Below are 22293 nucleotides of genomic sequence, written 5' to 3' on the forward strand. Positions count from 1 at the left end.
AGACAATCAGCTTTGCATGTGGCTCTGCCATTTGCTAGTGACCCTGGCCAAATCGCTTAACCTCTCGGGGTCTCAGTTTCCATATCTGTAAATAGGGATGAGAGTACCCACTTCGTGGGATTGCGCTGAGACAATCTGTGTAAAATGTGTAGAACGGGGCCTGGCTCACAGCAGGGATCCAGGCAGGGTGGCACCTGTTACAACTATTTCCTGTCAGTTTCAGGGGAGCTCCTCCACACGTCAGAGGTCTGTAGGGCTGGGAATCTGCCCACTCCCTTTACGCACCCTGCGGGATGGTGAAGAACGGGGTGCAGGCAGGCTCTCAGGACAGAGAGAAGGAGGCGCCATTGTGCCCAGTGTCTGTGGGCACAGAGGTGTCCACGGGGAATCACAGACGGCTGGGCTGGGCAGGCAGAGCACCCTTGCCCTCAGGTCAGCCGACCCCTGGCAAGGGGCCCATAGGGCCCCAGGCCTTCATCTGCTAAGGCCTGAGGCTGGAAATGCTGGGCCGACAGCCCTCACATTTTTGGGGTCTGTGGTTTACAGAGTTGTGTCCCAACCTCAACCCAATCGGCACAGCACCCTCCACTGAGTCCGGGCCCAGACGAGGACAACAGGGTCCAGAGAGAAGGCCCAGGCCATAGGCACTCAGAAACGTGTACAAAGAGGACTTGAAGTCGCGTCCTTGGCCCCGCTCGATGCCCTGTCCACCTTGCCTCCCTGCCCTGCACACCCAGCTCCTCCCCATGGCCCAGGGTGGCTCTCCTGTGCCTGTGGCCTTGAGACTTGGCTAGGTGCCAGAGGGAAGGATTCAGAGTCCCACTTTGTTCAAACTCAGGCGAGAAATCACGAAATCACGGCAACCTCTAATGGAGAGACCCTAGAAAGTCAACTAATCCTCAAACGGCTCGTGCTAATAATATGCTAATAATAATAATGGCAAAAATAACTCCAATAATAATAATAAAGGTAAATAACAAAGGTAGCATCTACCAAGCTCTTCCTATGTGCCAGCCACTGTGCAAGGGCCTTACACAACACAACTGTGAGGAAGGAAACTATTAACATCCCCGTTTACAGATAAGAAACTTCAGGTCCACAGCTGGTAAATGACAGAGCAAGGCTTCAAATACAGAGCTGCTCTCCCAGAGACAGTGCTCCCCGCCTCCTCCTGCAGCATTTCGGACAGGGCTCTGTTTGCACACCTCTACCAGCAGGGACCTCACCACCTTCCATTTCTTCTATTTGTAGACAGCTTTCCCAAGGAGTGGGCATCTGGGGTGTCCACCAGCCCACGCTCCCCTCCTCCTGCTGGTTTATACTGTGCGACCCCCCTCTGGGCCACAGCTCACTGGAGCAGGGTTGGACAGCTGACCTGAGCTCAGCCCTCAGATTCCCTCTCCAGGGGTCTAGAACCTGCTGCCTGTGCACTGGCTACAGTCACTACTTCCAGGTGAGCTGGGTGTTCTTCGTGGTTATCTGCGTAACCAAATCCCCTCTGTCCAAACAGCCAGCTGTGTCTGTCTGGGCAGAAACGACAGGAGCCTTGGTGGCGCTGGCCACCTTCCTCCTTGACTAGAGGAGCCCAGAGAGTCAGGCTGCAGGAGGAGAACACAGCACAAGCCAGAAAGAGGCCGAGGCAGATGGTCACTGCCTCAATAAACGGACGGTCCCGGGGAACACGGCCGACAACCACGACACTTCCTGCTCTTAGCATCCAAAAGCCCCTGTGTCCCTGCAACTCGATCCCTGTCCTGCTTGTGTGAACTGCAGAGAGTGAGCCTGAGCCACGACCGCCAGAGGCCAGAAGGCACGCCCGCCAGTCTGCCGCCACCGCAGTCTTGGGGCCCCTGGAAGCACACTGCGGAGCCCTCTCCCCAACAGGGCTTAAAATGCCTGAAGGCGGCCGGCACCACACTTCCACTGCAGCCCATCCACGTCCGGTCCCGGCCTAATGGTCTCCAAAAGCTCCGAGTCAGGCTGGATCCCCACAGCCAAGCACACTGCCTGAGCGCTCAGGGTGTGGGGTGGAGTGTGCAAGTGTGTGCTTGTGTGTACGTTTAGATGAACCTTGCTTAGTCTCCCCTATTTCTTACCCCCCTTCCAGCCCCTGGCAACTATTGGTCTGTTTTCTATTCCAATATTTTTGCCTTTTCCAGAATGTCATGTACACAGAACCTTACAGGATGGAGCCTTTGGAGTCTGGCTTCCTCACTTGGCACTTGGGACTCATGCATGTTGTGCATGTATCAGAGCTGCTTTTCATTACTGAGCGGTGGTCCGCTGTACGAACGCACCGCATCCATCTATCCATTCACCAGGTAAGGGACCATCAGGGGGTGTCCAGTGTGGGGCCGTTACAAATAAAGCCACCACCCTCATTCACATAGAGGCTGTTGTGTGAGTATGTTTCCAGTTCTCTCGGGTAAACACTTGTAGTAGGATTGCAAGGTCATATGTTAAGTATATTTTTAACTTTATAAGAAAATGACAAACTATTCTGCTATGTGGCTGCACCATTTGGCACTTCCACCACGACGTATGAGAGTTCCAATCGCTCCTCCACACCCTGGCCAGCACTTGGTGTTGTGCGTTTCCTGTTTTGTTTTAGTCATTCTAACAGGTGTGAGGTGGCATGACCCTGGGATTGTCATTTGCACTTTCCTCTTGACTAATGATGTCGGGCACCCATGCTTCTTTGGTAAAGTGTTGAAAATTTTCACTCATTTTTTGGTTGATTTTTCCCCCTCATTATTGAGTTTTGAGAGGTTCTTTTATATGTTCTGGATACAAGCCCTTTATCAAATATGTGATTTGCAAGTATCTTCTCCCAGTCTACAACTTTTCATTCTTTTAACAGTGCCTTTCAAAAGCCAAACTTCTTAAATTTTGATGCATGGTATAAATCAGACAATTTCTCTTCCCTACTTTGTTTCCCATCACAGTGGGGATAAAAATCCAAACCCCTTCACCGTCCCACAGACCCTGCCGTGACTGGGGCTCCACCTCCCAGCCCCCTTCACACCATCCCCCCAACTCACTGTGCTTCAGCCACACTTTGCCTTCCGTGTCCCCACAATACGCCAGCTCCCACTGGCCACAGGGCCTTGGCACTGACGGCCCTCTTCCGCTCTCCCCTTCCCTCTCACCATCCAGGTCTTGGCTCAAATGCTATCTCTTCAGAGGCCCTCCCTGACCACGCTCACCAGGGAGTACCCACCCTCACCCCCATCATGCTCTGGCCTATTACCTAGTTTCATGTTCTTATGTCATTGACCCCCACTGGACAGTGACCATCAATCCCTCTAGAATGCAGGCCCTAGGGGTGTTTTTCTGTCTTGTTCACCACTGTCTTGTCGGTTCCTAGTTCTAGTGCCTGGTGCACAGTGGGCCCTGCAGATAGATGCCGCGAACAAATGAGCAGCAAAGCTCAGCTCCCGGTCATGCTCCTAATCGCTCTGTCATTCATGTGCCCCGGTTTGTCCAAAATCCTCTAAATTAATCTCAGTCTTTGGGCGGAGCCAGGTGAGCTCAGAATCAAACAGGACTTGTACCTCCCTCATCCTGGCAACTGTGCTCCCGTTAATGCATCTTAAGAGAACATTCCCTTTGGAGGCAGACACATCACTGACACAGCCCAAGCTTGCCAGGGTCCAATCACACCTCTACTGCCTCTATATCCACAGCAGGGCCTCCTGTCCTACAGTGACAACAATCCTGAGATCGACCTTCCTGAGACCTCGCAGCCCAGACTTATGTGTGCCAACGAACGTTAGCTTCTCTGAGTCCCGCACAGGACCTCAAATGACATACGGCCAACAGAGCTGGTCAAGGCCCCAGCAAGGCCCGGGCCCGCCTCCTGCCATACCACCCAAACTCCCCACGCCACCCCAGGGAAACAACACGCTCACCCGCCAGCCCCAGCCTCAGCGTAATGACAATGAAGACTTCAATCCCTAGACAAACCCTCCTCTCAGAAAACCAGAAAACCACTATTCAAGTTACTTAACGAAAGCCATTATTGGCATAGATTTGGCATTGCTACAGCACTTCCACATTTAAATGGTCTGTAATTAAAATCACTAATTGCAGAAAATAGTGACTCGTTAAGGCTATAATTTAGCGAGGTTCTCGGCATTTGAGGATCTGCCCGAAAGGCTGGTGGGGTGACCCAGGAAACCACCAGCTCACACAAACCATTCTGGCGTCTGGCATAGCCCGCAGCCCCGGGCGGGCATAGCTGGAGCGAGACCCAGCTTCAAGCTGCCGCTCCCTACACCTCTGCTGCCCGAGGGAGGCCACTGGCACAGTGACACCAACAAAGCCCAGAAGAGGCAGAACTGGGAAACCTCTCTGGGAAAAACCTTAAAGCCAACAAGAAGGAGAGCAGTCATCCCTCTCCTGGCATCCAGGACAATGCTGGAGGACGGGAGGGCTGAGCAAGTCTGACGTTTAAGTAAACCGTAGTTTATATGTGCTGGTGGGTCTAAGGCAGGCTGTCATGTCGGGCTATAAAAAGCCTCAGGTGGCTGGGGACCTGGGGCCTATTTTGGAAGCTGGGCCAGGCAGGTGAGGCAGGTGGGAGGCTGAGGCCCAGGGTGCACCTGGGAGGAAGGGCGCACGGCAAGCAGGTTCCCTGGACGGCCCGGCCCCAGGCACTGGCACTAATCCCCCTTGGTTATAGAAGAGCGGGGACAGCCAGCCGTCCCCCAGCCTCAGCAGAGAGGCACAGCTCAGTGTGTGGGTCAGTGGGGAGACAGCAGTGAGCCCAGGGCAGGGTCACTAACTTGCTGGTGGCTGTTTGGAAGTGGAACCCCCACTCTGGGCCTGGCTCGGTTACTCTGTCCCACAGTGTGATGGGATGAAGGCTACATGAGAGATACAAGGACTTAGAGGAACTCAGAGGGGCCACCCAGAGAATAAAAAGCAACAGGCTGTTTGCAAACTGTGCAGGCACTCTTCCAGGTCAGAGGCCAGGCCTGCCAGCTCCGCCCGCCCAGCTCTGGCACGGCCAGCCCATGGGACCGGGACCCTGACTGTCGATGTGAATCCCCCATGCCCTCCACAGGCCTGCTTTCATTTCCTCTGGGCTACGCTGCCAGCCGCTGTGCAGACAGGCGGGCCTGGGCCTGGCTGTGTGGACAGGCTGGGGCGCAGCGCGGAGAGGAGTCTCCCACGCCATGGGGTGAGGCTGTGCCCTTCCACCTCAGGAGAGGGGCACCGCTGCTGCCCCCGAGCGACTTCAGGACTCCGCCCCGGCTGCCACGGCCTCAGCTCGTCCCGCAGGTGGCGGCGAGTGCCAAGTGCGGGATCAGCACTTGCCCAGGCGTGCGGGCCGGGCACGTTCCAGTGGGCAGACACGCCCTGCGGGCCCACGTGGGCTAGTCCTCAGGGTGCTAACAGACGCCCGCTCTCCTCTCCTTCCAGGCACAGGGAGGGATGACCTTCCTCACCCCTTTGAAACTGGGCATGGCCAGGGGACTGGCTCTGGCCAAGACAATGTGAGAGGAGGAGACGTGTGTCATTTCCCAGGGCAAGCTGGGAGAGCCGGCGGGCGAATCACCACCTCCCTCTTCCCCCGCCTGGTGACCACGCAAGCAGGAGCGGAGATGGACCCTCCGAGGGCCCAGGTCACTGAGTGATTATCTGAGTGTCGTGAACAGGCCCTCCTCTGCCACCTACCTGGACACGTAACACGAGCAACAAACGAATCCCTGTTGTTTGAAGACACTGAGATGAGGAGGATGTTTGCTACTGCAGCATGACCGAGCCTGCACCCCAATGAAGACGGCGTCATTCACAGTTTATGGCACTTCAGCAGGTCTGTGCAGACGTGTGGCCTTCCTGTGGCCATCCGTGCAGCACTTCCCCTTGGGCTGGGGTGTTATGCTGTGTGTGCAGTGTTACTCTTTGACGACGGTGTTTCCGCGTGTGTGTGTGCGTGTGTAGGAACTGTGTGCACGGAACTTTCCTGTGTGTGTGATGACACCATCTGTGTACAGTGCATGTGTGATTTTTCAGTGTGCACGTGTGGTATTTATGGTAGGCACGTGACCTCTCCAGTGTCACAAGTATTTCTTGCAAAAATCAGTGGATGAGAAGGCAGTTTCACGTGGACACAGATATTGGTCCTCAGGAACCAGTAAGAGGTGGGGGGGCCCCACGGGATGCCGAGGAGAGTGACTGAAGGTGCCTAGGGAGGACCCCCACAGCAGCTTCCCTTCACAAGGGCCCTCTCAGCTCTGCAGGCCCTGGATGGGGATCTGAGGAAGCTGCTCAGGGCCATGTGCCTCTCCTGAGGCCACATCAGCCTGGGAACCCCTGGCGGGAATCCCTCCCTCTGCGTTGGGGCCCAGGCTGGTATCCACTGCTCTCTTGGCTGGCTTTCCTGGGACTCTGAGACCCCAGACCCAGGACTCAGCCATGCCAGCCATAGATCCAAAGCTCAGCCGAAGACCATCATGCAATAGAGGCGGGGAAACGGAATCCCCAAGAAGGGCAGGGATTTGCCACAGAAACACCACAGACATAAGCCTTTGGACTCCTGCTCCAGGATCTGCTGCTACATCCTGGTTCTCCTGAGAATGCCAGGCCAGCAGAGGCCCAGAGGCCATACCCTACGTCAACCAGCCAGGAGGGCAGCCGCTGGCTCCAGACCCACAAGGCAAGTCCAGCCACCTGTTGCTTTTCCAGTTGGGGTGATGCTGAGTACAAGGCCTCATCACCTTGACTTCACCCCAACACCCTCGGTGCCAAGGGGGGCCCCAAAGAGGACAAGGAGGGGTGTGTGCAGCAGACAAGGGCACTCACCTGCAGCTCGGTCTGGAAGAAGAACTTCTGTGGGCACTGCGAGCAGTCATAGATCTTGTCCTCTTGCCCGTGCACGGCAAAGATGTGCTGCTGCAACTTGTTGGCCTGGACAAAGACTAGACACGGACATGGCCATCAGGGGCCAAACTTTGGGGACACCAACCTAGCCACCTGGCGCAGCCGCCCCCACTCCACTCACAAGTAGGGATCACCCAGACGTGGACACAGTCAGCCAAACAATGGGCTATTGGGAGCATTGGCACCTACTAGAGGGAACCCAAGCCAGTGAGGCTGAGCTCTGTCACTTACAGCCTGTGCAACATTGGACAAGTCACTTAACCTCTCTGGGCTTCATTACTTTATCTGAGAAACAGGGATCATTACAGTATATAGCTCACTAGATGGCTGGGAGAGTCAAATGGGTTAATGCTTGCAAAATGCTTAAAAGATGCCCTGCCACATAACTAGTCAAAATGAACGTCATCATTGTCGTCATCATCATTCGCCAGATACCTTCACCGTGTGGGCTCCTTGAATACAGCACAGGCCTGTACGGCAGCCACTGGTGTGATCCCCATTTTATAGAAGAGAAAACTGAGGCCCTGGGAGTGTTAAGTGACTTGTCCTCGGTCCTGCTGCTATCAGGTGGCAGAGCCAGGATCTGAATTACATAAGCTTAGCACAGTGTCTGGTACAAGAAGGTGCTCGAGAAACAGGAATTACTATTCTTTCTGAGGTTGTTGTTGGCGTCCTTAGACCCCACACAGGGCCCTGGGGTCCGGGATCAGCTCACCTGGCAGGCCCCTCGGTGCAGCCCCAACACAGCCCTAGAGTGTGACATAGCAGATAGGGGCTCCCAGACTGAGGGAAGAGGCACCGGGCGTGCCAAGGCTCTCGGGAACTCCAGAGGGGTGTGAGTGTGTGGGGACATCCCCGTAGCAGAGCGCCTCCCTCAGGCATGTCCCGGAGCAGGTCGCATGCCAGCTTCCCGGCGGCGGGTCCACAGGGCAGCCTCAGCCCTGGGCACAGGCAGGAGGTGGCCCTGAGGCAGCTGCATGTCTGGGAGGTGAGCACCTCAGAGCTCCCCTCCCGCCAGGCACCTCCCCAGGGGGGCTTCCCGCCATGGCAGACAACAGATGTCGGGGGAGGCAGAGGCAGGCCAGGCTCCCCACACACCGGCTGCCATCTGGGCAGCAGGAGGGGGGCCAGCAGAGCCCCTGAGACTCGCCTCAGGCCGGGACAGCCGCTCGCCTGGGCCGGCAGCCAGTCTGGGGCCTGGGGGCTGGGGCCTTGGCCGGCAGAGCTGCCCTTGACCCCTGCGGCCTAGAGCACGGGTGGAGCATGCACTGAGACAGGCCAGGAGGTGTGCAAAGGGAGAAGCCCCCTGTGCTGGACAGAGCTCGCAGCTCAGGGAGATGAGCACGAAGCCTGTGAGGGGCAAACTGCCACGGAGGGCCAAGGCCAGGATGGACAAAGGACTCGCAGCCGCTGCATGCAGGGGTGAGGGGGCTGCCCAACCTGCCTAAGAGGGGATGCCGGAGAGCACAGACAGAGGGCGTGGGTCAGCTCTAACAGAGGACGCAGGGAGCGGGGCTGCAGACCCCTGGGGCTTTCCCCACGAACTCCAGGTCCACGTCAGACCAGGCGAGGTCCAGCAATCAAAGGGCTGGGCCCCTGGGTCCCTTCCCTCTCCCCACGTGCTCCCTGCCAGACACATGGCAGGGCACCTTACCTGTGAAGCACACAGGGCATTTGAAGGTGCCGCCCATGCCCTCGAAGCTGTGCTCGATGAGGTGACAGAGGAGCTTGGCCGGGGAGTCGAACATCTGGTTGCACAGCTTACACTCGTGGTTGATGCCTTCCTCTGCAAGGAGAACCACAGCCGGTCAGCGGCTCTGCACACCACGTCCTCTGGGCAGCAGCCCATGGCCCAGGACCCCTCAGGCCAGCCCCGACCCAATCCCCAGAACCAGGGCTGGTGTGGGGGCCGAGGATGCCAAGATCCGTCTCGGCTCCAGATGGTCCAGCCCCCAAGGCTTACAGACCCCAGGGGCCAGCTCCTAATATCTGGCTCTTGAAAGTGTCATTTACTGTGATTTCTCCTGCTGGTCCAGCAACAGCTTGAACCCGAGACCATGTCACAGTGGAGAGGGGCCCCAGATGGAGTCTGCACAGAGAAGGGAGTCCAATCAGGATTTTAAAAAATCCAGTTGAGTATTTACTAAGCATGTACTATGTGCTAGGTACTTTGCTACGAGCTGGGGATTCTGTGGAGAACTGAGCAGACCATGCGCTTGCCCCCACTCTAGTCGGGAGGAAGACAGATAAATAAAATGGTCCCCACAGAACACAGCGTCGGAGGTGATGTGAAAACAAGGGCGCCCTCTAGGAGAGGGTGGGGGCAGGGCCCTGATGGGGGTCGTGCAGGGCCGGCCTGAAGGCAGCAAGGGGGCAGTGTGTCCGAAGCTCGGGGGCAGGGCGGGGGGGCAGGGTGGGGGTGAAGTCAGGGTGGACAGAGGGACACACCACAGAGGGTCTTGCCGGCCACTGGAAGACTTGGGGATTTTCCTCTAAGATGGATGGGCAGCCACTGGAAGATACTGCAAAAAGCAATAAACGCTCTCCTTTTTTGGGAAACAGATGGCCTATCCAGTGGATCACAGACAACGGACAGACACCCTGTCCTGCTTCCAGATCAGAACATGGCTCCATCGCCCCACCTGGGAGCTGCTGTGACCCCAAAACTTCATTCAAAGTCACCCAGGGAAGGGAGCATGGCCCCGAGTGACAGCTTCACACCAGTGTCAAGAGGCGCAGAGCGGACATCTGCGCCCCCGCCCAGGATCAGCGGGGCAGAGTGCAAATCCTGGCCTCTTCATACCGTGTGGCCTGGGCATCAGTTCATGCTCGGTAAGTGAGGGCCACCTGAGACCCTGCCTCATGAGAGGATGGGAGGGGCCGGTGTCTGAAGCCCGTGTGGCCCGGTGGTCAACATAGGGTAGAAGGAAGTCGCGCCAGCTTAACCATCACATCACCCAGGGTTGGAACCTGGCTCTGCCACTCATTGCGTGATCTTGGGTAGTTATATAACCTCTCTGTGCCTCAGTTTCCTCTTTTCTAACACATTCAGTCACAGCCTTCCTTATGACCACACACCTATTAGAATGGCCAAAATCCAGACCACTGACAATACCAAATGCTGAGGAGGATGCGGAGCGACAGGACGCTCACTCACTGCGGGGGTGGGGGGGGGGGCGGGGAGCGCAAAATGGTACAGCCACTTGGCAGCTTCTCACCAAACTAACATACTCACCATCCAATCGAGCAATCTCACTCTTCAGTATTCACCCAAAGGAGACGAAAACTTACGTCCACACAAAAACCTGCACATGGTGCTTACAACAACTTTATTCATAATCACCCAAACTTGGAAGCCACCAAGACGTCCTTCCGTAGATTAATGAATAAGTAAACTGGCACATCCAGACAGTGGATTATAATTCAGTTGCAAAAAGAAATGAGCCAGGAAAAGACACGGAGGAACCTTAAACACATAAGATTCAGTGAAAAAAGCCGATCTGAAAAGGCCACAACTGTATGATTCCAACCACATGACACTGTGGAAAAGGCAGAACTATGAGACAGTAAAAAGATCAGCGGCTGCTGGGGGTGGGGAGGGGTGAGCAGGTGGAGCACAGGGGATTTTTAGGGCAGTGAAAATACTCTATGACATTATAATGATGCATACACGCCATTATATATAAATTACACATTTATAGAATGTGCAACACCAAGAGTGAACCCCAAGGCAGACGATGGACTGTGGGTGATTATGAGATGTCACTGAAGGTTCATCTTTGCAAAAAAATGGACCATTCTGGTGAGTGATGTTAACAACGGGGATGCTATGGATGTAGGGGGACACAGGCATAAGGGAAATCTCTGCATCTTCCTCTCAATTTTATCATAAACTCTAAAAAAATAGTCTTTTAAAAAAAAGTCAAATCCTCCCCTGCTAAAAAACACCCTTCCTCTTATAGTCGACTCAAGAATTAAATGAGTCAACACATGAGAAGGAGTTTGACCAGCCCCGGCACACAGCAAGTGCTCAATAAGTGTTTGTTGCCAGGCAGGCTGGTATCAGTGAAAGTGTTATCTGGGACATCCAAGGACACAGGCTCCCCCTCGGGCTCCCCCAGGGAACCAGCCTCACCAAAGGCGCCAGGTGCTCGATTTGCCCTCAAAGGCAAGAATTAGGTAGCAGAGGGGCTCTGCCAGTGGCAAAACAGGAACACAGATGGGCTGAGGCTCCTGGCCAGTCCCTGGGTCCCCAGGCCCTGGCAGGGGCTGGCAGGGACAGCAGGCATCCCTGCGGCCCAGCCGTCCCCCACAGGCATCCCACCGCAGAGGCGGACGTACACGTGTGCATGCAGGTGGGCCTGCCCCACATAGCCCGCTGGCTGGAATCTACCGGGTGTTTGTCATGCCCCTGGAGCCCCGGCAACTAGGCCACATGCACCCGACAGAGATGCGCGCAGAGCTTCCATTTATATGCGGAAAAGGGACTCATTGACAAGTCCTGGGACACAGGGCTGGCTCAGCACGCTCGCTGCACGGGCCTCACGCACGTCCTCCACATCCCTTCGGGAGACCCTCCTCATAATTAGAGATGGCCTCCAGTGGGGCACTGCCTCAGAGGAGCCCCCACACACCCCCGCCCCCACACAAACAATGCTTCTCAGGGCTTGGCACAGAGTATGGGTACAAGGAGTGAATGAAGGAATGAACGAGAGAGACAGACATCAGCTTTATTTGTGGCCTTCCTATTAGAATGTGGACACTTCTTGGACATTAATGAAGTAATGAAGTAGAGGGTGTGTGAAAATGACAATTGTACGGAGGTTTCTAGTATAGTTTATAATACACATTTAAGTTTATAACGTACCTTAATTTAAGTTTATAACATAAATTGAATCTCAGAATTAACCCTGCTTACTGGGAAAAAAACATTTCTAGAAAAGAAAAAATGGGTTCAGAGAATTAGAGCACTTGCTGAAGTAACACAACCAGGTGGGGGCAGTGCTCTGAATCTCTCCTTATCCGTATGTGTTCCACCCGCACACCACCTCCAGGCAGCCTCCCCTGAGTATGCCAGCACACACGGCTGCCCCTGGCTGGGCACAGCAACTCTGGATTCATGTAACCGGATCCTAGGAGTCTTTCTGATCCTGGCAACCAGGCTACAGGTGCAGAGGCTGTCTTCTCCTCCTCAGGCTCCCAAAGCATCAGGGCCAAGCTGGGCCCACAGGAGGGGCTCGGGAAATACTCATGGGACAGAGATGCCCCTGGCTGGGCCCTGTTCCCCTGCCTAGCCAGAGCTAGCTCCCTGGGCTGAGATGGCAAAGGAGGATTTACTGCTCTCCGCCAAGCGGGGGCCTTTGTCCACTTGGCTGTGAATGGAGACGTGCCAGTCTGATACACAAACACCGAGAGGACAAAGCAGGTTCCTGCAACTTATAAATCAGAGAAATCATGTCTGACAGTCACTTTCCGTTTTCTGAGCGCTGAGCAATTCATCAGCCGGTCCCCTCTGATTCATAGTAGCAGCTACACCCTGCACCCACGTTCATAAATATGTGCACAGTCAGGCAGTCCTGGAGCTGCAAGCAGGTTCCGGGGCCTCAACAGCTGCCATTTAAGCAAATCACAGCCCCAAACCGGGGTGATGTGAGGTTCCGGGCTAATTAGATCAAGAGCCGATGGATGGCTGCCGGGCCGCTCGCTGGTCCCTTGCCTCGCTCTCCCCCAAGTGCTAAAGAGAGTCAAAGCTGGGAGAGGGCAGAGGGAAAATAAAACAAGCAAAAAGTAAAGGTGGGGTGAAAATAATAAAGCCTGAGGGGACCCCACAGACCTGGGACCTCCCGAGGCCAGGCCAGATCTGATTTGCAAATCCTTCTGAAGCCCGAGGCCCTCTCCCCACCGGAGGGGGTGGGAGTTGCCCCCTGGGGCGTCCATTATGTGCACCTCCGCCCATAAACCATCCGGGAAAACTGGGGAGGGCCAGGGAGGCGGGAGGCCAGGGAGGGGCTGCCCTAGTTAGTGCCGAACACTGCTTGCTGTGACCCAGTGGAGCCAGCCCGCGGATGCTGATGGAATTCGCCGCCGCCGCCATCGCTCTCACCCCGCCGACGCCGACAACCTCTTCTTCTGTCCCAAGTCGCAGGGTCCGCAGATAGCGGCACCCTCCGAGAATAACTTTCCTGAATTATATAAGATCACAGGCGGAGCGCCGACACCTTGGAGCAGAATGACAAAGCTGTCTGGGAGCCTGCAGGCCCCGGCGCCCCGGCGTGGGGGCTGGAGGATTTTGTGAGTTAAGACGCACAATTGCTTCGTCTCCTTTCTATTTTTTTCTTTTTTTTATAGCACATGACAGGCATCCATAAGAGAGACCTCGCAACTCAAGTGAATTATGCAGCCTGGCTCATTTGTAAAGTGGAATGTAGATTTCACCTGCTCGCTGCCCCAGACCTTCCCTCCCTGTCCCCGTAAGCCAGGGCTGGCACAGCAATCTATTGATTGATTATGATTTTAAAAACATAAAAATAAATAAAGCCCCAAATTGCCAAATAAACAATCCAGCAAGCCCAAAAATCTGAGTCCCCCATCTCTTTTTTTTTCCTCTGCTCAAGAATAATAAGTGTTAATTTTACACTTCATTTCTCAAAAAAATAATAGGATGTGCTTTTACTTAAAACCAAGTCAGCCTGCTGGAACCTTTCAGGCTGAAACTGTGTCAGCCCAAAAGAGGAGCAGAGGGCTTTGTGCGGGAGCATCGTGCCGAGATGACAGCTCCCTGTAATGTCCTCCGCACCGACTTTTGTCTCCAAAAGCATTTGATCCCTGGCAGACACACACTTATTTCCATGCAGGTCTTGGGGGAAGCCGGGAGGAGAGAGAGCTGATTATCAGGAGCCTGAAGGTGAAGCTCGGGTGGGCCCCACTGATGTCAAAGGCAGGCCTGGGCACACATTCGGAGGCCATAATTTGCTGCCCAGGAGGGAGGGGCAGCAGGCTGCCTTGAGGAGCCGACAGGGCATTGTTCTTGGGCTCTGATGCACTGAGCCTGACCTGCTCCTGCCATCTCAAAGGGCCTTATCTGGCCCTTCTCTAAGTGGGGACCCCACTTGGGGAAGCTGACCCAGGAGTGTTATCATTAATGGGTATGCGTTTCTAGGAGAGAACCAGTGACGGCTGCCCGTGTGGACAGGAGGCATTACGCCACCTCCATTCAGGAAGCAGCAGTTAAGGACACAAAAGTTAGAACGAGAAACACTTGGGTTTGAGTCCCACTTCCATCACTCACTCACTGTGTGCACTTGAGTAAGTGACTTAACCTCTCTGAGCTTCAGCTGCTTCTGCTAGAAAATGGGAAGAATCATCACAGGGGTTTTGTAAGGCAGCCGAGCAGGCTTCTTCTGCCACAGGACCCCTGCCCTCAGTGCACCACTCTCCCGAGACCGTCTCCTTATCCTCCTCCCCTCACTTGATCCGGGTGACTGCTCCAGACCCCCACCCCACCCCGGCTGCAACAGCACATGCCCCATCCTTTTGAGTACCTCACCCACCTTTAATTTCCAAGCCAGTGCCTTCCACCACCTGCCGCGTTGCAGAGCCGACTGTTTTCAGTTGACTCACCCGCAGAGGAGGAGTAAGCGAGCTCCCCAGGCTGCTGCTCCTTGCCGCCCCCAGGGCCTGGAGCAGGGCCTGGCAGCTAGCAGGCGCCCAGGGAAGAGGACATGAAGACTTACATAGAGCACTCAGGACAATGCTGGGACAGGGGGTGGGGAGCTGGTAAGTGCTGGTTACCATACTCCAGCGGTCCCTCCAAAGCTCGCAGCACTCATGGCTTATCACCCCTGTGCCTGCCTTCAGGGACTGGCCACCTGGATCCTCACAAGGTAGCCTGCTCCAGGAGTGCAGACACGGGGGATCTACCTTGACTGACAGAAGAGGAAAGGGACGCTTGGATGGGTAGGGCTGGGGGTGGGTGGGGAGCCATGCTGTTCACCCCAAGCAGCTCTCTCTGGCTTTAGAAAATACAAAAAAAGGCCCCAGGACTCGAGCCCTGTGCTCCTTGATATCCAAAAACGCAGCTGAGAAGGGCAGACTTGAGCCTGGCGGAACCCCTTGCCAGCGCCAGCTCCAGTGGGCAGGAGGGCTGGGGGCTTTCCCAGGTGAGGGGAGGGGCAGCGCCCTCACTGGACAGCGTGGGCCAGCCTTGGGCTATGGCACCGTCTCTGTCTCTGCAGCAGCATTTCTGCGAGTGGAAGGAATGCAGGGGAATGCACGGGCTACCGCGCTGAGCTGGAATTCCTCCTTAGCAGCTCAGGTAATGAACCTACCAGACATCAATTCCAGGGCACCAGGGGCTGAGCCCACAGCCTACCCCAAATATCAGGTTTTGTAAAGACCCCTGAGGTCCAGAGGTCCAGGCTGAGACACACATGGGGCACATGGAGGTAAGGAAGAGGAAGAGCAGAGGGCCCGGCAGAGGTCAGGGCAAATGAGGAGGCAGGAGGGGAACTGAGGAGAGGACCCATCCAACACCGCGCCAGTAAATAACCAGCCACAGACACGTGCGGAACAGGATGCAGAAGCGTGGGCCCATGGAGGACTCACTCCTTTGTTCTCTGTAAGGAAAAAAGACCTTTGGCAGAAGAGAAGAGGGCAGATGGTAATACCTGGGCAGCCCGATCAGACTTCATCTATTGATTTGTCATTAAACACCACAAGGAATTTAACGAAGGCAGGCCGAGGGGAGGGGAAAGGATGACATTAGGGCTGGGAGTTGACAAAGGAGAAAAGAGCATGTGAGGGAGAGTGCTTCCATGGAGGCCAGGCAGGAGCCGGGGAGCGTGTAACGGGGCCAAGGGCTGTGCTGGGATCCCAACGGCCCAGGCCCTTGCTGCCCTGGAGCATCTGCATCCCTGCTAGGCAGGATGTGGTCCGCAGACCAGCAGCTCTGGCATCACCTGGACCTGGTTAGAAATGCAGACTCTCAGGGCCCACCCCGGGGCCTGCAGAAGGAGAATCTGCATTTTACAAGTGCCCCAGTGATCTGAAGGTGCATTCAAGTTTGAGGAGCGCTGAGCTCTGTCAAACGGCTTCTGGAGAGGCCCGTCTTGTTGGAATCCTGTCGTCATGAAGTGGCATGTCCACAGCCATTGCACTGCCTTTACCTAAACTGCATATTATGGGTCTCTAAAAAGGCAGAGAGTTTTCTAGAGTCGCTTTTTGTCCACACTTTACAGAAATTTGAGAAATCATCAACTAACACCAAGAAACACTTTCCTATTATCACAACTGGGATGAAAATTATGTAGGGTGTCTTTGGAGAGGATGCTGGAGACTCTGGGGGTGGGTGACCAACACTCCCCCAAGTCACCCCGGTGTCCCCACAGCCCCAGATGCCCAATGCCAGGGTGCTGCGGGCTACTCAGTGCGTCCCATCACTCAACAACGCTCAGCCATTGCTTGAAGGCACGCCCCACCACCGCCACCCCATTTTGGGCTCACATTTTCCTAATTAATCCTGGAGGATGGGCTGTACCCTTCTTCCTCCTCTCGGGGGCACCTTCCCAGGCCTCTCTGGCCGGGAGGGACCCATCTCATGGTCCCCCGTGTTTCAGAGAGGCTTATAAATGAGCTCTGGCAGCCTGAACTGGGGCCCACTGGGGACCCAGAGCCTCTTCAAAACAGAGCCCTGACAATTAGGCGGTCTGAGTTTTGAAAGGCTTGGGATTGATGGCGTGGACAGTAAAAATATCACCTGGGGAGCTGGGTGTAGTCCTCTGAGGGTTGCCTGAGGTCAGTTGCCATGGCAACGGAGAATGAGCTCAACCTTGTAACTGACCCTTATCTTTTTTTGATCTGTGGGCCACTTGGGGCCAAGGCTTGAAATCAACTGGAAAATAATCTGGTCACATATCAAAAAGAAAACTATTTATACTTATTTACCCAGGTACCCACTAACATCCCCCTTCGGCAATGACGCCGACGCCACGACAAACTGCTGTCAAACGTTAGAAAGGAGGCTCTCGATGGCAGGAGAAAGGGGGAGGCTGAATCCCCTAGGTCGGCAGAATGAAGCGGTGTCCACGTGTGGGCGGTGCACGCAGGTGGAAAGGGCTACCCTCCCCCGCCCCTCCCGTCGTTCCTGCCAGAAGCAATGGCTCCTCTTCGCATGCTTCCAGTAAAAGTCCACCTAAGGACTCAGACTCTGAAACTGCCCCTCTCACCTGCCATTTGGGCATGTCGTTGCAGCCCGGCTCCATCACTAGGCTGCCCAGCTTTATTCCAGGCTCGGACGAGACTGCTCTGCAAGAGGCGTGTCCCAGCTACGAGGCTGGACAGAGATCTGGGCACACGTGCCCTCTCCACACCTGGGGAAGGCGTCCACACGGGGTTGGGTGAGGGCAGACTGAGGCGGGACAACTGCAGGCCCTTCCCCCTGGTCCCACACCCCAGGAAGGCCTGGCTGGCTCAGCGGCCCCGCACTCACCCCAGGGTTCCCATGGCAAGAGGGCCATCTGGCCAAGGCCCGTCTCCAGGACGCTGCTATCCTAACTTACAAGTACTTGCTCGCCCTCTCCTCCCCTGAAACTCAAATTAGAAGACTCCAGATGGTTCTGTGGAGCGACTGCTCCCCAGAGCCACGTCACATGAATCTTAGCTAGGGGTCAGTTAGGCTTGAGGGTGGTTCCAGGTAAACCCCCTTTAGATGGCCCGTCACAGCAAACAGGACAGCTCAGCTGACTGCCCCCCACTCATCCTGTTCTGTCAAGTGAGATCCTTTGGGAGTAGATAAAAAACATGGCTGAGGACTAGCCAGCAGGGAGGACATGCCTGGCTCCACCTCAGACTCAGGGGTCAGTGGGCTGAGCGCTTTCTATCTGTGCCTCAGTCTGCTCATCTGTGCAGTGGGGAGAGAGCTGTCCCCTCACAGGGCTGTTATAAAGAGGGGGTGGGAGCACGGTGAAGAATACCAATTACACGGCTCCTACCACCACGGAGGTCATTACTGCTTCTGTAACTTCAGACAGGATTCTGCCTGAAACTCGGGGTACCGCACCTGAGGACAGGTACTCGATCTCTGTTATGTCCACCTGTGAATGCCTCTCTTTTTTTGCCTTGTCTCCATACCCTCCACCTCCGTACCCCTCCCCACATTTGCACGGCAGAAGCTGTGTCCAAATGTCAACCCCTCGTCCGTCTGTGCCTCGCTGCAGCTGCCTACTTCTGGCCACAGGGAGTTTACTCCGTCCGCCTCTGATGCTCCTGTGGCCACAGTTTCATATTTCTTCGTCCTTCTCCTAGGATTCCATGGAGGTCACAAGCAGGGCCTGAGACAAGGGCATGAGTCACATTCATGTGCCCCCATCCCCAGGCCCTGGCATCCCTTCCTCATAGCTGGGCCCGTGCAGGGAGCTCCCTCAGGGCCCCCATGCTCCAAGAACCTCCACTGCAGAGGCTGCCCAGCCGGGTAGGATACCTGACGGAGGGAGGCTCCTTCCAGCTCGACCATCTGCTTTCCACACCGTCAGGGAGCCCAGCCCTGAGGTGCTGGCAGCCCTGGATGGTTAATGAGAAAACACACCATCTTTGCAGAGGGCCATGCTTGCGAACTTCTTAAGGTGGCTGACCAGAGACGCGGAGAGTCTGTAACCTTCAGGACACAGTGACTAGTTGTCTTTAGCAAAAGAGAAGTCATCAACCAGGCCCTGGACACGTCACCAAGAGACGGGAGAAGCCTATCTCACCTACTTAGTGGAAAGAGAAGGCAAATAAATGAGTGAATGATCAAATTAACCACAGACAGATGAGTGGGCCTTCACCGGGAACTCAGAGCGGGCAGAGAGAACTCCCAGAGTTCTAAAGGATTCAGAACTTCTTTGCCTCCAAACTGCTAGAGCTTGAGACTTTGGGGGCTTGAAATACCCTACTGAAGAACAGGATATTTCTTCAGCCGTTCCATTGTCCTCTTCACACATACTCCTTCCACCTGCTAAAGATCAAGGCCCTCGGAAAAAGAAGATTCTGCACATCCCGGGGGACCCACTGGGTGAAAACAAGTGGCTCATGCTTCCTTAACACACCACACACCTACTGATGTATCGCTGATCTTCAGACTTAAGTCTCCCGCAACAAGGCAGCTGTTCAAAAATCCATCATGTGAATAACGCTCAGATTAATGGCCTCTCATAACATACAATTAATGTGACAGGCAGGTTGCAAAATCCTTATTGTCACCGACCGTGCCAGGGACACATGAATTACCCCTGCTTCCACTACTAGGGTTTTCTCTGCTGCTGACATCATTTTCTTCCCCTACCAAGACCATTTTTTAAATGAGCAACAACAGTGAGTCAAAAAGCCAGACAGCCACCCACATGTACAAACACAGTGCATCCATGCAGAATGCAAATAACACCATTTTTCAAGTTTTCCAATCAGGTAGACACAGGACGGTCCCTGAAGTTACTCATACGTAAAGCAAGAAGATCTAGTGCTCAGCCTGGAAACTGCAATTCTCCACTTCCCCTCACTGACCACACGCACCGGACACTGGGCATCCACCCTCACCCCTCATTGACCACATGACCCGGACACTGGACATCCACCCTCACCCCTCACTGACCACACACACCGGACACTGGACATCCATCCTCACCCCTCACTGACCACACGCACCGGACACTGGACATCCACCCTCACCCCTCACTGACCACACGCACCGGACACTGGACATCCACCCTCACCCCTCACTGACCACACGCACCGGACACTGGACATCCACCCTCACCCCTCAGCAGCTCCCTGGGCAAAAATAAGTGACAAGACTAGAAAATAATGACTGATTTCTATTGAAAAGTTTTAAAAGTATGCAGCTGTGAGATCTGCACTGTCCAATATGGTCAGTACTAGCCACATGTGGCTATTTAAGTCTAAGTTAATTAAAGTTAAAATTAAAAATTCAGTTCCACATCTCAAGTGCTCAACAGTAGTGGCTGCCGACGTGGACAGCGTAGAAGGTTTCCCTCATGGAAGGTCCTACTGGACCGCCTGTGCTGGTCAGCAAGCGGTGTGAGGGCAGCAGCTCTGTCTTGTCAACACTGTGATCCCAGAATCTACGACAGCGTGCAACACACAGCAGGCGCTCAAGAAATACGTATCGAATTGTGGCATGTGTATTTGAAAATGTAAGACTACCTCATCCCTTTTGGTTGTTGGCACGTGCTTGTGATTGCCCTACGTGGGAAACTACTCGGACGCGACCTCTGCCCTTCAACTGAAACCTCGACCCTGATAATTATGTAGTCACTTTGTCTAGGGGATTTAAGAATATGGTGAATACAGGAACGTTCAAGAGTAATGAAGTTTCTCTGAAGGGCGGACCCCAAATAATTGGGTAACTTGGACTAATGGGTTAGGAGGCTGATGGATAACCATGAGCCACTAGCTAGTCTAGAAGCCCACGTGCCACCCCACCACTGAGCTGCCTCTCACCGAGTAACTCGTGTGCCCTGGTCTCCACATCTCCCTGAGAAGCATCAGAATGTCAGCAAGCAGAGGACACCTGCTGGCACTCAGGGCCAAGAGAGAAAGACCAATGCAAGGATTTCCCACCTTTACGTTGGCTTCGCCCTCCTGCTCGAAGGAAGCAAATGCTTGCATTTGTAATGCTTAATGAAGTGGTTTCCTAGCTCTGCTTCTGCAGGCTGCATCTCAAAGAACCGGGTTTTTGCTGTGACCCGAGTAAAATGAAAATTGAAGCTAAAATCGGAAATTCAAACGCAACATGGAATAAATGAATACATTCAAATCAATGACACATCCTTCAAGTCGTCGCATGATTCCAACAGAATCCCAGCACTGAGCCTGCTGGGGAAGGGCTTGTCTCTTCAGTTGGGCGGGAAAGCCAAAAGAGACAGCGATGCTGCAGCACACGCACGCACGGCCCCCCCAGGCGGCTTCTTAGATGGAACTTTCCTGTGTCTCCCACTCTCCTCCACCCTCCCTCTCCCCAACACCCACCATCAAAATGTCGCCCTGAGGGCACGCATGGTGCTGCTGCCTTCTTGCCTCCTTCAGCTGACCCAGGACTGAGAATAAGCGAGACCTAGTGGATGCTCCAAGCTCACATTTAACATCAACTTGTTGATTTGTTCAGCTCTCAGAGCTGAGTTCTCCCAGACTCAGCTGGTTATCTGGGATGGTTTGGACCCAGCACCCAGAGACCAGAAGGGGGGCCTGCCATCTCTAGGCAGCTTAGGCCCCACAGTCCGGCTCCCAGAGGCCGGCCAGTCAGCCTCTGCCCACAGCCAACTCTGTCCACCATCTGGCCCTGCCTTCACCCTCCTGGCAGGCCCCTGAAGCCCGAGCTCTGCTCCCATCCACCCAGCATTCCTTGCCCAAGGAGGCAGTGAACTGACAGCCACAGACAGCCCCGACCTGCAGGGGAGCAGGGGACAGGCAGTCTGTTCTGGAAGGAGGGAAGCCGGCTGCCTGCGGAGAGGTTGGGAGCGGGGGTGGAGGGCCCCCCACGCAGCCTCCACCCTCCGCGCTGGCTCAACGGGAGGAACAGCTGCCGCTAGCTGTAGTGAGCTGCGAGCAGTCCGAGGCCCACGCACGGCAGGACGATGCCCCTCCGTACCACTCTGACTGGCATCTTGCCTTTTTCCTTCTGGGAAAAGACAGCTTCGGACACCTTTATAAAAAAGCGCATCTGACACCCGGCCATTCACCCTTTGCTCTCCACCCTCCTGGCCCCCCCTTACCACGCCTGCTCCAGTCTCTCCCCTTCAGTCCACCAGCACTCACTGACTGGGTGGTCCTCCCCAGGCGCCATGGCCATCAGCTCACTCTCTTCCTCAAGAAACTGCAGTGGCTCCCTTTCTCCCTGTGTAAAGCTACAGCCTCTGCCAGACGGCCCAGGCCCCACCCAACCAACACACCTCCTCGCTGCCACAGCCCCCCTCGCGCCCCACTGCCCCTCCCCCCAGGGCCCTGCTCATTCCTGACTCTGTCTTCAATCATGCAGCTCTTCACGCTCTGCTCTGTGCTTCCAACCATAAGTTTCCAAGAGAAAGTCCCACACCGGCATCTGAGTTTCTGGTTCCATTTGCACCCAAAGCTACCCGTAATCAAGTGACATAAAAAGCTATCTTTCAAAAGATTCCTCCCTTTGCTTAAGCTAATTTGACTGTCTGTCACTTGCAACCCAAACAGTCCTGGCTAATAAATTCTCTGAAGACAAAAACTGCAGTTCTTTTACTTGTCTAGGGTTTCTAATAGGGCCAGACAAACGTAAGGTGCTCGATAAATGCTAATAGTTTTGTTGGTGAGAAGATTCATACGCGCCTCCCACTGCGGCCCTGGATCCTGCCCTGGAGCGTTCAGTTCAGGCCGGCGGTTCCAGTG

General features: G+C 54.9%; 1 protein-coding gene and 1 long non-coding RNA gene across 6 annotated transcripts in view; one reads left to right on the forward strand and one right to left on the reverse strand.

The window, feature by feature from the left end:
- Positions 1–22293, reverse strand: part of ZNF423 (zinc finger protein 423) — a 319304-nt gene that overhangs the window by 20829 nt on the left and 276182 nt on the right. For all 5 annotated transcript variants that reach the window (XM_070611823.1, XM_008517006.2, XM_070611822.1 and 2 more), the window contains 2 exons: positions 8543–8674; positions 6811–6926 (listed from right to left, as the gene is read on the reverse strand). In XM_070611823.1, coding sequence (XP_070467924.1) covers positions 6811–6926; positions 8543–8674 — 248 coding nt within the window. The remainder of the gene's footprint in view (positions 1–6810; positions 6927–8542; positions 8675–22293) is intronic.
- Positions 5521–13464, forward strand: LOC103548989 (uncharacterized). The gene is made up of 4 exons (XR_544404.2): positions 5521–5821; positions 9451–9720; positions 10590–10690; positions 13237–13464. It is a non-coding gene; the product is annotated as an uncharacterized lncRNA (long non-coding RNA).

This window comes from Equus przewalskii, chromosome 3 (assembly GCF_037783145.1).
Source record: "Equus przewalskii isolate Varuska chromosome 3, EquPr2, whole genome shotgun sequence".
Lineage (NCBI taxonomy): Eukaryota > Metazoa > Chordata > Mammalia > Perissodactyla > Equidae > Equus > Equus przewalskii.